The sequence below is a fragment of the Denticeps clupeoides genome, chromosome 15 (assembly GCF_900700375.1).
Source record: "Denticeps clupeoides chromosome 15, fDenClu1.1, whole genome shotgun sequence".
Taxonomy (NCBI): domain Eukaryota; kingdom Metazoa; phylum Chordata; class Actinopteri; order Clupeiformes; family Denticipitidae; genus Denticeps; species Denticeps clupeoides.
In genome coordinates, this window is record NC_041721.1 from 20,338,427 (window position 1) to 20,352,916 (window position 14,490).

The 14,490-nt window shown below is 43.8% G+C and overlaps 1 protein-coding gene across 3 annotated transcripts in view; it reads right to left on the minus strand.

The window, feature by feature from the left end:
* col18a1b (collagen type XVIII alpha 1 chain b) overlaps window positions 1-14,490 on the minus strand; it is a 43,245-nt gene that overhangs the window by 13,849 nt on the left and 14,906 nt on the right. For all 3 annotated transcript variants that reach the window (XM_028955133.1, XM_028955132.1, XM_028955131.1), the window contains exons 5-21: window positions 14,227-14,269; window positions 13,807-13,871; window positions 10,604-10,630; window positions 10,293-10,499; window positions 9,640-9,666; window positions 9,190-9,252; window positions 8,550-8,633; window positions 8,378-8,428; window positions 8,173-8,286; window positions 8,047-8,091; window positions 7,919-7,963; window positions 5,791-5,931; window positions 5,429-5,497; window positions 5,326-5,352; window positions 5,144-5,242; window positions 5,025-5,060; window positions 4,353-4,445 (exon numbers count right to left, since the gene is read on the minus strand). In XM_028955133.1, coding sequence (XP_028810966.1) covers window positions 4,353-4,445; window positions 5,025-5,060; window positions 5,144-5,242; window positions 5,326-5,352; window positions 5,429-5,497; window positions 5,791-5,931; window positions 7,919-7,963; window positions 8,047-8,091; window positions 8,173-8,286; window positions 8,378-8,428; window positions 8,550-8,633; window positions 9,190-9,252; window positions 9,640-9,666; window positions 10,293-10,499; window positions 10,604-10,630; window positions 13,807-13,871; window positions 14,227-14,269 — 1,236 coding nt within the window. The remainder of the gene's footprint in view (window positions 1-4,352; window positions 4,446-5,024; window positions 5,061-5,143; window positions 5,243-5,325; window positions 5,353-5,428; window positions 5,498-5,790; window positions 5,932-7,918; window positions 7,964-8,046; window positions 8,092-8,172; window positions 8,287-8,377; window positions 8,429-8,549; window positions 8,634-9,189; window positions 9,253-9,639; window positions 9,667-10,292; window positions 10,500-10,603; window positions 10,631-13,806; window positions 13,872-14,226; window positions 14,270-14,490) is intronic.

Below are 14,490 nucleotides of genomic sequence, written 5' to 3' on the forward strand. Positions count from 1 at the left end.
TCTCAGGGTGAATCTTGGGCATGTTTGCAGAGGTCTAGTTGCAGTTGATGTGAAGGTCTAGTGTACTGGGGTTCTTTTTATACACACCTGAGACCTAATTGATCCATTATTAGTCATTATTGCTTATCACCTGTACCCAATCCTGACAGCGCTTAAAAACCGCAGATGTCCACCCCTTCGGGAGGGACGGCATTTTCGTGGACGTTAGTGCACGGTTCTGTATTTTGAGTTCTGGCAATCGGCACACGCCTATGGGTTTGTTTCTGTTCTTTATTTAAGTTAAACTGTTTTCGGCCACCGCCCCATTGTTTCTTTGTGTTTATTGTTTGTTTATAAATAAAACCCCTTTCCCAGCATGTCAGACCTCTGCGCTTCCTTTCCCCGTAAGTCCGTAGACGTGACAGAATGCCGTCCCTCCCGACAAAAGCGCAGAGGAAAGAAGCAGAGGAGAAGAAACGCCGCGAAGGACGCAGCCCGGCGCGACGAACGCGGACAGCGGTTTCTCCCCGATAAGCCATGGTACGTGGTGACGCGTGACGACGTCACCCCCGGGAAACTTCGCGAAACCCGGAAGCGACAACGTCGGCAGGTGAGTGGACGGAGCGAAGACGGTGGCGTCGGCAGCAGCGAGGAAGTGACGTAGGCAGCGAGAGCAGAGGATGCGACCCCCACGATCTTCGCCATGTCGAGCCAGGAACTCTGCGCTCTGCTGGCCAGGCTCCCCGTGGACTGGGACGACACGGACGATGACGACGACGACAGCACGGGAGACGCGAGTTGGGCTCCGCCCATCGCGCCCGTCCATGACCACAGCAGCATTCCTCCAGCGAGGAGATGGGCAGGCTCCAGCCCGAATGGCCAGAGTACTGCCCATGGTAACTGATCGCGCCATGGGTTCAGGATGTCCGCAGGGTGGACGACCCTCGGAGTCACCGGTGGGAGGACACGGATGACGAAAGCGGCGATGACGTGGATTTTCTTTGGGCGGTCGGTGCTGGGATGGCTCCGCCTATTGCGTGCGTCCGAGATCGTCGCGACATCCGTGATGACCCACTTGACTTCCGGGGATATGAGGAAGACGAGGGAGACTCGGATGACAACGATGAAAGTGACGAAGACAGTGTGCCCGTCCCAGATCGTCACAAGGTCCGTGGAGCCCCACGTCCCTCCCAGCAGTGTGGGGACAACTGGTGGAAGAGGGCGACGGGAGGTCGCCAGCCAGCAACTGTGCTGCCGGGACTGCCTTGCGGGGACTACGCCTTCCCAGCTCCGGTCGCCGACCTGCCTTCCCTCTGCCGGACGTTCCCCAGCGAAATGGCAGCTCAGTACCAGCGCCCCCGCCTGCTGGACAGGACTTCCACCCGCCTCCATGCCACACACCCACCACCATCTCCAGCGACGTGCCCAGCCCCATGTGGGACAGCCCAATGGCCCCGGGATCCTTCAGTGGGGCAGCAGACACTGATGAGATCACCACCATCCTCACATGTCTGTCTGGGTCAGCATGGGGCTGGGGCGCAGCCCTCTGGCAGCAGGGAGAGACAGACGGAAGGAGTTTTCGGGACTTCCTGCCGAGACTGAGGGCAGAGTTTGATCGGTCAGAGTCTGAGCCAGGGAGCCAGGCCGAGGGTCCGGGGCCGCCAAGCGGGACCACGCCGGAGAGACAGCCCGAGGGACCGGGTCCTCCAAGGGGAGGCTACAGCAGGGCAGGAGCCCTGTTGTTGCTGCCCTCCACCCCGCCACCTCCACTGATGGTACTGCTGGGGCTCCAAGGACGTAGCCCTTGGAGGGGGGGCTCTGTCAGGATTGACTGCAGCTGGGCTCAATACCAGTGGCCAATCCTGACAGCGCATAAAGGCCGGACAATTCCGCCCCTTCGGAAGGCACGGCATTTAAGTGGACTTAGTGCACGTATGTGAATGTGTATTTTCAGTTCTGGCAATCGCCACACGCCTGCGGGTTAGTTTTAGTTCTCCCCTGTGTTACAATCCTTTTCGGCCATCGCGCCATTGTTTATTTGTATTTATTTATTGTTTGTTATAATAAAACCCCTTCCCAGCATGTCCTGCTTCTGCGCTTCCTTCCCCCGTAAGTCCGTAGTCGTGACAGAATGCAGGTTTTTAAGCGCTGTCAGGATTGGGAACAGGTGATAAGCACAGCTGCAGTCAATCCTGACAGAAACATTATTACAAAAGCTGTTGGGAATAAAACAAGCCATTTCTTGTAAAATAAACAAACAAATAAGTAAATATGTCAGGGACTCTAAATTATTCCCTTATCATGCCCAGTGGAACAAAAGGTTTGCTCTGAACCTGACTTTCTTGGGTGCTCCGTGTAAGATGGGAAGTCTGCAATAGTAATCTACTGGTGTTAATAAATTAGAAACTGTCCATTCTTTTAACCTCTATTGTGCCATGCCTCTTTCATGAAAGGTAACATGAGATGAGTGAGTTTTAAATACAGTGCTTTGCCCTTTACATCCATGTTCCAGAGATTTGTGTTTGTCTAATGTTGCCTTGATGACTTGCTTCTTTGCATTGGTGTTTACATGTATAAACATACTCTGCGGTGTCATGTCCATGTCCAGTCATTGATGTTTCTGCTTCTTTGTTTGATTATTTGAGTTTTAGTAGCTCCCTTGACATCCCTGTTTTGTGGTCTACACCGACTTCTGGATAGAGGGTATCACATTGTCCTCAAGCACCCTGTGATGTTATAAAGAATTCACACTGGATTCTCTGATGGTGACCTAAATAGGTCCTGTTGCATCAAAAAGCCTCAAACCATGACATAACATGCTTCACTGCCCAACTTTAATTGGATTCTTGTAAGCGCCAAGATCCTGTGTCCAAACTCCTTTAATATCCTCTAAATTTGAGCTTGGTTCTGGGTATACTCGGGAGCAGCTGATGGGGTGACCTAAGGGACGAGAGGGTGTATAAGGCTGGGGCAGCTCAGAGAAATAGGATGGGATGGGATAAGGCCATGGAGGGCTTTAAAGGCAAATAAAATAATTTTAAACTAAAATTTATTTTAAAGAGATTCAAATGGGTATCAAAAACTGTGAGTCCCCCCCGTGCACAGTGAAATAAACTTGGAAAATCAACTCATTTGACAACTCATTTGCAGCTCCCCAGATGGGAAAATTCCCACCACACTAGTTGGACGCCCATGGTTAGATCAGAGGTTGGACTACTGCATGTTTAAAATTTTTATTTGCCACACCTGACAACAAACTCTGATTGATCAATTCAAGAACCACTGGTCCAACAGTCAAAGAGGGACCCTGCAGGCTTCAAACGACCAACAATCTCTTGTTGGTCACAGGCTCACGGTCACAGGCTATAAATTTTTCAAAGACAGCAAGGCAGTGAACGGGAACAGAGATTGAGGGGCCATGAGCAGAAGGAGAGATTTGAGCCCTAGTGGAAGAGACCCTCTCAATAAAAAGGTTAAAAAAATTTACACAGGCTGCAGGTGAGGAGTCGATACAGTCAGTCAATGAGAGTCATTGGTCAAGATCAAGATTAAAAAGAATCAATACAATTTAAAAAGCCCATTGCCATGGGCATATAAGGACAACACACATGGGTATTAAAATCAAGCCCATGCGATGTGAAAAGATCCTTCAGGATAGGGACCTTGCATTAATCAGGCCAAACCTATCAGCAAGCGGTGGGTCCTTGTCTTTAGCTATCCTAAAAGCCCGGCATAGAGGCCAGAGGTTCTACAGAATCAACCCACGCCAGCGGGGACAAGGACAGCAAGGCCACACACACCGCCGCCATTATGGGAATCCATTGGGCTACCGGCATAGATGCCACCACCACTGGCTTACACTATTCATATAAGGTACTTTTGCTCAGAAGTGGCCTTTGGTTTACACCAAACCTGTCCTCTCTTACTGTATCAACTACAGTTTTGATTAATCTGTAGATTTGATTCAATTGATGTCCAATGTACGTCAGTTGTAGTTAAAAGTTCTGAAATCATTTTTATTTGGTCCACTTGAAAGTATTTCTAAGTATTTTAAATATCAATGAATGTCAGTGGAATATTAATATTTTTTATGCAAATGCATTTACATGCAGTACAAGCAGTAATTACAGGGACAGTTTCCCCGGAGCAACATAGGGTTAACTAGGCTACTACCAATACTACCAATTACATCACCTTTATGTACAGATCTAATTCCAAATAAATGTGTTCTGAGCAACTGGATCACAGAATATTTTCAATGAATGATGTGCGGCTACCTAGAGCTCTCCACCCATGATCAAATGTTAACCGAAGTGGTGAACAGGATCTTAGTCTGTATGCGTATGGTTATTTGTTTCATTATTCAAACTCACGCTGTCAGTAGTGTTGTAGACAAAGTGTCCATTTGGACCTGGAGGGCCTGGGGGCCCAGGTGACCCACGGAGTCCGTTGTAACCTGGGTCTCCCTGCATGCATACAAAACCAGTAAGTAGGAGTTAACATGTCAAATCAATGTTTAATGAATACACCAGATAATCATTTTTTCATTGACACCCACCTTTTTTCGTATCGACTGCCTTTTGATCTCCAAGCCTTGCCTTATTAATCGACCACGAGTTTTTCTTATGCCCTTATGTACATTGATGCCTGAATGACCTGAACCTCCCGCTCGGCCCCAGACTGTACTCAAGCTAGCCTCATTCCTGTTCTCTCCTTCCATGGAAACCAAAGCCCTCATTCCACAACCCCACTCCCAAAACTCACCACTGAACCTGGCTCTCCCTCACCTTGTGTGGATACATTTCCCGTTTTCACCTCTTGTAGACATCACGGACATGCATATTCCATATGAATTAAAAGACTCAAATTAAAAGTAAATGCTTGTATAGTATTGTACAGTCATATAATAGTGACTAATACTGCTAGTGTTACTTGAAGCAGGCTCCCCTCTACAAATTGTACTAGCATCAAACCCAGCTCATTCAGGATTTTTCAGCATCAATGCTGGGTACAGTATTGAATTAGTAAATAGTTCCTGTACTCACCCTTTCACCCTTTCTGCCTCTGTCTCCTTTTTCACCCTTTAATATGAAAGAAACAACACATATAGCAAAAATATCCCAAAAAATTCTAGCATAAAACTAAATATTTAATCTAGACCAACAGTTTTTCCAGGAAATCCATCCATTCCAGGAAAGCCCTCTGGGCCACGTGGTCCTTCACTGCCTTTTCCACCTGGAATACCTGGCAATCCTGGTTTTCCCTGAGAATAGGTGAATAAATGACCGTATTCATGTGCCATTAGAAATTATGTGAAATATAAATCAGAACAACAGTCATTCTTACTGGGAGTCCAGGATATCCTGGAGGACCCTGAAAGAAAAAAAAATTATCAATCACTGTGAGTCATACAATTTGTCAGTTGACAGCACAAGGGAGTCATATTTACTTCAGGTCCTGGGGGTCCTATGTCTCCTGGTATACCATGAACATAGGCCACTCGAGAACCATTGCCTTCCTGCAAAAAAAAAAACAAAACAATAGAAAGTAGACTCTGCATTCTGCAATGCCTCACAAACCATTCCTCTAGGTTCACCCTTTTAACAACACCAACAGACTTGTACACCCTTTTTTGATTCCTGGTTCCAAACTCCAATGGGATTTATTTTATATACTGTAAATAATGTAATGCATACAAAAGTGCAAGTGCAAGACTGCACTATTTAAAAAATATATTTCAGTGTTAAAGAGGACTTGTAAAGAAAGAAGATTTGTTTATCACATTTAAAATGTTGCCAGATTGGTACTTACATAAGTAATGTGGGAAACTGGGCCTGGTTGACCTGGAGGTCCAGAGGGCCCTGGAGGTCCTTCAGGGCCAGGTGGACCAATGGGACCTGGTGGTCCAGCAAGTCCAGCCTTTCCTGGGATCCCTGGTGGACCAGAAGCTCCCTGAGAGGCAGAATACAGACACATTGCAGACTGCAGACAGCAGTTCTACTCTGAGTCCCTCCCGAATGTCCGAGCTCCTCACCCTATCTCTAAGGCTAGTCCCCATATGGAGGAAACTCATTTCGGCCGCTTGTATCTGCGATCTCGTTCCTTCAATCATTACCCAAAGCTCATGACCATAGGTGAGGATTGGGACATAGATTGACCGGTAAATTGAGAGCCTTGCTTTCTGGCTTAGCTCCTTCTTCACCACGAGAGATCGGTTCAGCATCCTCAACACTGCAGATGCTGCCCCAATCCGCCTGTTGGTCTCCTGCTCCCTTCTTCCCTCACCCGTGAACAAGACCCAGAGATACTTAAACCAACCACAACAGCCCTACAACATCCATAGCCATGAGATACACAGGACGGATCTCATCCACCCACGGGGCTCCGCTGCTATCTAGCTGTGTTGCTGTGTAGCTGACTACCTCAGCAACTTCTGCCCCTGAGATTGGACAATCCATACCCAGGTATCCCAGCTCTGGTTCCTCCTAGGAATTCATGTTGATGGGCTTGAGGAGCTCCATAAAGTATTCCTTCCACCGCCCGACTATAGCCCTAGTCAACGTCAGCAGCTCCCCATTCCATTTTACACAGCAATATTTGCACTGTTTTACTTTGCACATGTGTTATTCATTTCACCTGTTTAGCACTGTCTGTCTCATTGAGTGTCTCATTGACACTCAATTTCGTGTTACTATGTACTGTCTAACATGTACATAGGTGAAATGACAATAAACTTCAACTTCAACTCTATTGTGTTAGAATTTTAGATATGTGATCATGAGACCTTGACAATGAGACTAATACAAATATTTCTAATGTTAATGAGAGTAACCCAAAGCACCTAAAGCTCAGTGGTGCGACAACAGAACTTGGGGTAGCCCTGGTTTTGAAACCACATATGCTTTGAGTACTATGACTCAAAAAGGTGCCTCGGGAAGATTCTGATTATATCTCATCACCCTAGTAACTGGTGGTGTCAATTACAAAATGTGTATGGTGCCATTAAAATGGTGCACACATTTAACAAATCACTAAGTGGTAGTAGCCTAGTCGGTAACACGCTTGCCTATGAACCAGAAGTTTAAACCCCACTTTACTACATATGTGTCCCTGAGCAAAACACATGAGTGTCTCCAGGGGGACTGTCCCTAGAACTTCTGATTATAAATTACTCTGGATTAGGGCATCTGCTAAATTCCCCAAATTTAAATGTAATGAAAATGGATGTAGCAATGAATGGGTCGTATGTGGTTAAAGTTCAGTGAAGCATGTAAGGAACACTGACAGGCTCAAAAAGTTAATGCTGTTTTTGACAGAAAGTGTATGAAAGCCCTGTGGGATGCTGCATGTGGATTGTACTTTCATGTACCACCTATGCTGCTGGGACCAAGAACACCAAGAACACCAATTTGTGGAAACAGTATTTGCAGATGGCAGTGGCCTTTTTCAGCAGTACAACTGCAAAAATGTTATGGCTGATTTGTGCATAATATATTGCATATTGTACTAGTCTACTGGTCTTGATTGCATGGGGCATCTTGTAATAATTTATCTATGTCTTCTCTGTTTCTAAATGTAATTATTATTCATCAAACCACTCCCAAACTTCATGTTGTAATTGTTAAGTTGTAATAGTGACCTACTGACAAATAATAAAGTGTAATAAAGTGAATAAAGTGAAGTGATTGTCACATGTGATACACAGCAGCACAGCACACGATGCACACAGTGAAATTTGTCCTCTGCATTTAACCCATCACCCTGAGTGAGCAGTGGGCAGCCATGACAGGCGCCCGGGGAGCAGTGTGTGGGGACGGTGCTTTGCTCAGTGACACCTCAGTGGCACCTTGGCAGATCGGGATTCGAACCGGCAACCTTCTGATTACGGGGCCGCTTCCTTAACCGCTAGGCCACCACTGCACAAAGGCTTAGCACTCACCTTTGACCCTACAGTTCCAGGAAATCCCATTGCACCCCTCTCCCCCTGAATCAGAGAGGAAAAAAATGCATTTAACTCTGGCAAATATGTAGGGAGATGTTCTTAAGGCTTCACCACACTTATTTTACCTTTTCTCCTCTTGGACCTGGTTCTCCAGGGACATCAGATGGTCCCTAAAAATATAATCTAATTTATCTATACTGAATCTAATTTCCCACTTAAATATGTAATACATTCAGAGAAAGTGTCCTTACAGTCAGTCGAGTTTTCCCCTTTTGCTCTGAATAGCCAAAACCAATAGAGCAATTACATACTCCAGGACCTGGCGGGCCAGGAGGACCAGGAGGTCCACGAGGTCCACGAAAACCCTTAAAAAGTCAGTAATTATTCTGAAAATTGTTAAAACAATGACCTGTGGAAATAGTAACTTGTGTAACAAACAATATTAATTCAACATACTTGGAGTTTGCTCATATCACCATATCCTGAGCCTTCCAAATCTACAAAGGTCTGTTTGGAAGTGATGACACACAGTTCATCAGAGTACTGGTATCTTACGTTTTCAGATGATAAGATATGCATACTGATGGACATAATGTGTGTTTGAAATGAAAATATACATGGAACTTACTGGTCTATCAGATTCTGAGTACACAGAGGGTCCAGGAGGCCCAGGTGGTCCTCGTGGTCCAGGTTTTCCCTCACCACGCTCACCCTAAAGAGGGTAAAAAAAAAACTAAGGAATGAACTAAATACACGTTATTGGTCAAGTACTCACTTCAATTGAGCACCAAATGGAAGTACCTGACATTTAGAGAGGAGAGGAAGGTGTATCCTCCTGCTGACTGACTACACTTTGAATAAGTTCAATGGAGAGAAGCAGTTGTCTATCGGATGACTGTCTTTGAAGACTATTTTCAGTTTAGTACTCTTCTTGTTTTTTTCCATACAAGTGAACAATTTAAACTTATAAAACAATTTCTGTAGAATTATTCATAATGTGTCCTGTACCAAAATTCCTGAATGCAATACTTAAAACCAAGGGGCAACAATTTCACAACAGACAGTTCAAACAATATTTTACGATATAACAAACTCATTCTTGGAATTAAAGAAAGTAATTGGACTTGGTGATTTTCTGCTTCTCAGGGTGCTTCAGGCCCAGTAATTGTTTTAAAGCACTCCTTCTAAAAATGCAAAACGATTCACCCACCACATTTTTTCCCATCACATAATTGTTCATGAAGGAAGAGGAGAACTGGATATATCACCTTCTCGCCTTTTATGCCATGGTTCCCAGGATTTCCTGTGAAACCACGTGGTCCTGCTGCACCCTAAAGAGATAGGTATTTGAACTGAACAGTCCCATGTGCAGAACAACACAGACTATATTTTATAAAAAACAAAAGAAACAAAACAACATTGGGACGAAAACTATAATATAACAATCTTTTTAGTAACAACAGAGAAACATGCAACATAAGACCAGACACTGACTGATGGGAGTGTGAGGTCCAAATGAATGTGCGATTAGACAGTGAACAGGTGCTTGGCTGTGTGTTAGGTGGGTGTGGTTGCCAGTGATTTCCTGGCTTGTGCTCAGGTGACATGATCGAACGAGTGTGTGTCGGATGTGTTGCAGCAGAGGTGGTGCAGGGCATTAGAGATGTGGATTTCTCAGACTCTCAAATTCTACTTTGTTTCTGCAAAACAAAACCCACCTTTTTGCCTTCATCACCCGGCTGACCCTAGAATCAAAACATAGCCATATTTTACACCATATCCAATAAATACAAAACCGAATACAATACTGATGCATTATGTCCTTCATTTATGCATGAATGCACATAATGCTGGGAATAGAATAGAAACACAATAAAAACCTTTATTTTTATTCAGTGAGTAATTCCATGTTAATTCCCCCTGGATCAAAGTATGTTGATAAAGGGGACAGTTTTTCTTGAACATGTGCTTTATTCGGGGCAGTGGTGGCCTAGTGGTTAAGGAAGCGGCCCCGTAATGAGAAGGTTGCCTGCCAAGGTGCCACTGAGGTGCTACTGAGCAAAGCACCGTCCCCACACACTGCTCCCCGGGCGCCTGTCATGGCTGCCCACTGCTCACTCAGGGTGATGGGTTAAATGCAGAGGACAAATTTCACTGTGTGCACCGTGTGCTGTGCTGCTGTGTATCACATGTGACAATCACTTCACTTCACTTCACTATTCATGTGGTTGATAATAGACTGTATCTTACTAAGCTAATACTACTGTATTTTTCAAGGGATATGATCAAAGCATGGACTGTACAGTACATTGTCTTAGATAATGTGATCTCTGAGGCAGAGAGCCTGTTTCCAGTTCTTCTCTACACTCACTGGGGTGCCATCACGGCCTGGTGACCCTGGGATGCCAGGTATTCCTGGAGATCCTGGAGGACCCCGGGACCCTTCCACTCGCTGTATCACCTTCCCATCCCCTACACCTACAGTCTCTGTTACAGGACCTTGGGGACCGGGGGGGCCAGGAGGTCCTGGAGGTCCAGTGTCGCCCTTCTGACCAGAATAGCCCGTCCCCGTAGAACCCTTGAAAAGGAATGCAGAAATTATTGCCACTGGATTTAGTTGAATAGCATGAAGTGTTTCATAAATGTAACAGTGGAAATTCAGGGATCATGACACAAATGTACCTTCATGCCTTTTTCTCCCCGTTCGCCCTGAGAAAACAAAAGTTAAAACCACATGATAAATCCAGTACATATGACCAGTTAGTAGGACTGCTATATAACACCAGAGGTTCAGAAAAATGCAAGTTACAGGTATGCCAGCCAGCCAAGCGCATTGTTGAAATTTTATTTTCAAATTTAGTTTTCTCCAACTAATGGATTTAGTATTATTTTGGATGGATTTAGTATTATTTTACATATATACAGTATAAACAGTGGGTACGGAAAGTATTCAGACCCCCTCAAATTTTTCACTCTTTGTTTATATTGCAGCCATTTGCTAAAATACATTAATTTTTTTCTCAATAATGTATGCTCAGCACCCCATTTTGACAGAAAACACAGAAACACATTTTGCAGATTTATTAACAAAGAAAAGTATTCAGACCCTTTGCTGTGACCGTTATATATTTAAATCAGGTGCTGTCCATTTCTTCTGATCATTCTTGAGATGGTTTGACATCATCATTTGAGTCCAGCTGTGATTGATTATACTGACTTGAATATACTGACTTGATATAAGACCTTACAGACAGCTCTGGCCAAGGTCACTTGGTGAGAGAGGCAAAGAAGAATGCAAAGATCACCGTGGTTGAGCTCCAGAGATGCAGTCAGGAGATGGGAGAAAGTTGTGGACAACAATCACTGCAGCCCTCCACCAGTCCAGGCTTTATGACAGGGTGGCCCGATGGAAGCTCGCATGGAGTTTGCTAAAACAAACCTGAAGTACTTCAAGATGGTGAAAAGTAATATTCTCTAGTATGATGAGACCAAGATTGGCCTTAATTCTAAGCAATATATGTAGAGAAAAACAGGTACTGCTCATCACCTGTCCAATACAGTGCCAACAGTGAAGCATGGTGTAGCTTTATCTTGCTGCCTGGATGTTTTGCAAATGAAGGGACAGGACAACTGGTAAATATGAATGCGGCCAAGTACAGGGATATCCTGGATGAAAACCTCCTCCAGAGTGCTCAGGACCTCAGACTGCTGAACAAGACAATGGCCCTAAGGACAAGGCTAAAATAACAAAGGAGTAACCCGGCCAGAGCCCTAACTTAAACCCAATTGAGCATCTCTGGAGGGACCTAAAAATGCCTGCCCACCAATGTTTACATCCAACCTGCCAGAACTGGAGAGGATCTGCAAGGAGGAATGGCAGAGGATCCCGAAATCCAGGTGTGTAAAAACAGACTCATGGCTTTATGAGTGCAAAATGGTGCTTCTACTGAATATAGTGCAAAGGGTCTGAATACGTAGGACCATGTGATATTTCAGTTTTTCTTTGTCAACAAATATGCAAAAATGTCTACAAATCTGTGTCAATATTGGCTGTTGTGTGTACATTAATGAGAAAAAAATAAATAATTTTAGCAAATGGCCGCAATATAACTAAGAGTGAAGTATTTAACAGGGTCTGAATACTTTCCATACCCACTGTAGGTTTCCTACTTTCATTTAGCATTTCTTTAGCTCTAAGCTCTTGTCTGTTTCTGTCCTTTGTTGGAATAACATTCTTCTTGCTAGGCCAAGCTCTGATACAGTGTCTGATAAGCATGCCATGCTGGCTCAAGGTACAGAAGATAGTAAACTATGAGAGTGAGGAGTGTAAGAGACACGGACAACCAAATGTAACATCTTAATTAAATCTACATAGACAACATCAACCATCTTTGACTCTCTTCACCAGGACAATCTAACAGTTAAATCAGCTTTCTTTCATCTAATACTAATCTCTGAAATGAGGTTCATGATTTGAAATAAGTTATTCATGCACATAATTAATTCCTCACTTCTGAATTACTGCAAAGTCGGATGCTAAAGGCACAAGGTCACATAATTTCCAGCATGTATCAGACGCTCTTATCCAGAGCGACTTACAACCAGTAGTTACAGTGACAGTCCCCCCTGGAGCAACTTAGGGTTAAGTGTCTTGCTCAGGGACTCAATGTAATTATGATTTGAACCTGGGACTTCTGGTTCATAGGCGAGTGTGTTACCCACTAGGCTACTATCACCCCTGGTGATATCACATCATGATGATATTTATTATACAACAAAAACAGGCAAGGGAGCCTAAAAAACAACTAAGGAGTAATACCCTCAGGTCTAAATAAATGGCAACAGCAGCTAACATAGATACAAGGTTATTCACAAAAGACAAGCAACAATGGGCAGCAGAAAAACAGGAGATTAAGCAGCAGGACAAGACAAGGAAATTGTGCCACCTTGTGGATTTTATAGCTTTGTACACTGATATGAATCAGTCATCAAGTTGAACAGAATGCTAGACTTCTCACCAGCACTAGACACTAGACATCATGTTCTATCATATCCACCAGCCTATGTCCACAAAAACAATGCCTCCAAAGATGCCACCTGTGTCTTCAAAAGGACAGAGCTCCCAATGTAGTTTCTCCACCCACTGGTTCTTACAATGATTCCTGAGGCCACTTCTTCATTCCTTGGTCTATGTATTGACTGCACTCCCTAAGTCCCTTCTTGTCACCTGACTCTACCTGAGTCTGAGTTTACAGCTCCAGTGGGGTTGCCCTGTTTCTGATCCAGTTTCAGCTGCATGTCGCCTGGCTCCGTCTTCCTCTTTTTCCCTAGTACCATAGCACCAGTTGCCAGCACCAGACTCTGCACCTCTTCCAGTTCTGACCATCTGGGCTGAAAAGACAGCCTCCTTCTATTTCAGCCTGACATCTGTTTTTACATATATTCACTGTCTTCTAGTCAATTATGGGATTAAGTTTCAGATTTAACTTTTTGTTTTTAAAGCACTAAATGGACAAGCCTCTTTATTAATTACAAATCTTCTGCGCACACAGTCTGCTGCCAGAGCTCTCAGGTCATCAAGTAAGCATAATTTAGTTGTCCTACTTTTGCAGGCTGAGACCAAAGCTATGCTTGCCAGCAAGCATTAACCCAGGTTTTTAAAAAAAGGCTTAAATTACTCAGGCATTTTGTTATATTGTAGCTGCCGTTAATTTATCTGTTTATTATGTTTTTTCTGTAGTATATTTCACACATCATTTATACACATTTTTAAATTGTATTTTGGACAATAGTAAATAAATTTAAAGGTAAATAAAATGTACTTTCCTACTTTCATACTTTTTACTTAGGTGCTCATTAGACAAATATTTGTGTAAAAAGATCACCTTTTCTCCATGACATATGAAGCACTTTGTCCCATTTGACCACACCTTTTCTCCTCTTGGTGGTCCTGCAGAAATGATCAACCTCATGTTCAGACACCAGAAGCAATATAATATATTCTGTTTACATTGATTTTTTTCCTTCAGTTGACAGCTCTTCTTCACTCCAACATCGTCTTATGATCCAAATAAATTACGAAATAATCATGAAATTACTCCTTGGAACCAGTCATTTAAAAAATAGTGCAAATAAAAGAAAACCATTCAGCATGAAATGCAGAAGCTGACTGGTCTTGACTAAGATCAAGATAGCATTTCTGTCTCTTCTAGAGCAGTAGGTTTTGTATAGTTTAATAGAGTTTACTCTTTAGTTTACAACAGTATCTTAATCATGCCAATGGTGACAGAGAGCAGGTGACTCACCTGCTTCCAGAGAAGGCTGGGGAAGGGTGGGCACAGTGCTGAGCTAAAGTGGGAGAGATTTCAGAAAACAATTTTTGTAATTAAAAATTTCTGTCATATTTATTTGGAGCACTGCTAAACTGGTGCACAATTCCAAACCACAAAATGGGTGTGTGATGTGTTTCTCCCACACTGTCCACTGAAGGGCCATAAATCAATTGCAGTAAATATTTTAAATGTTTATTCTTCCCATGTGAATTTAGTTTCCAGTTTTTTTATAAATAT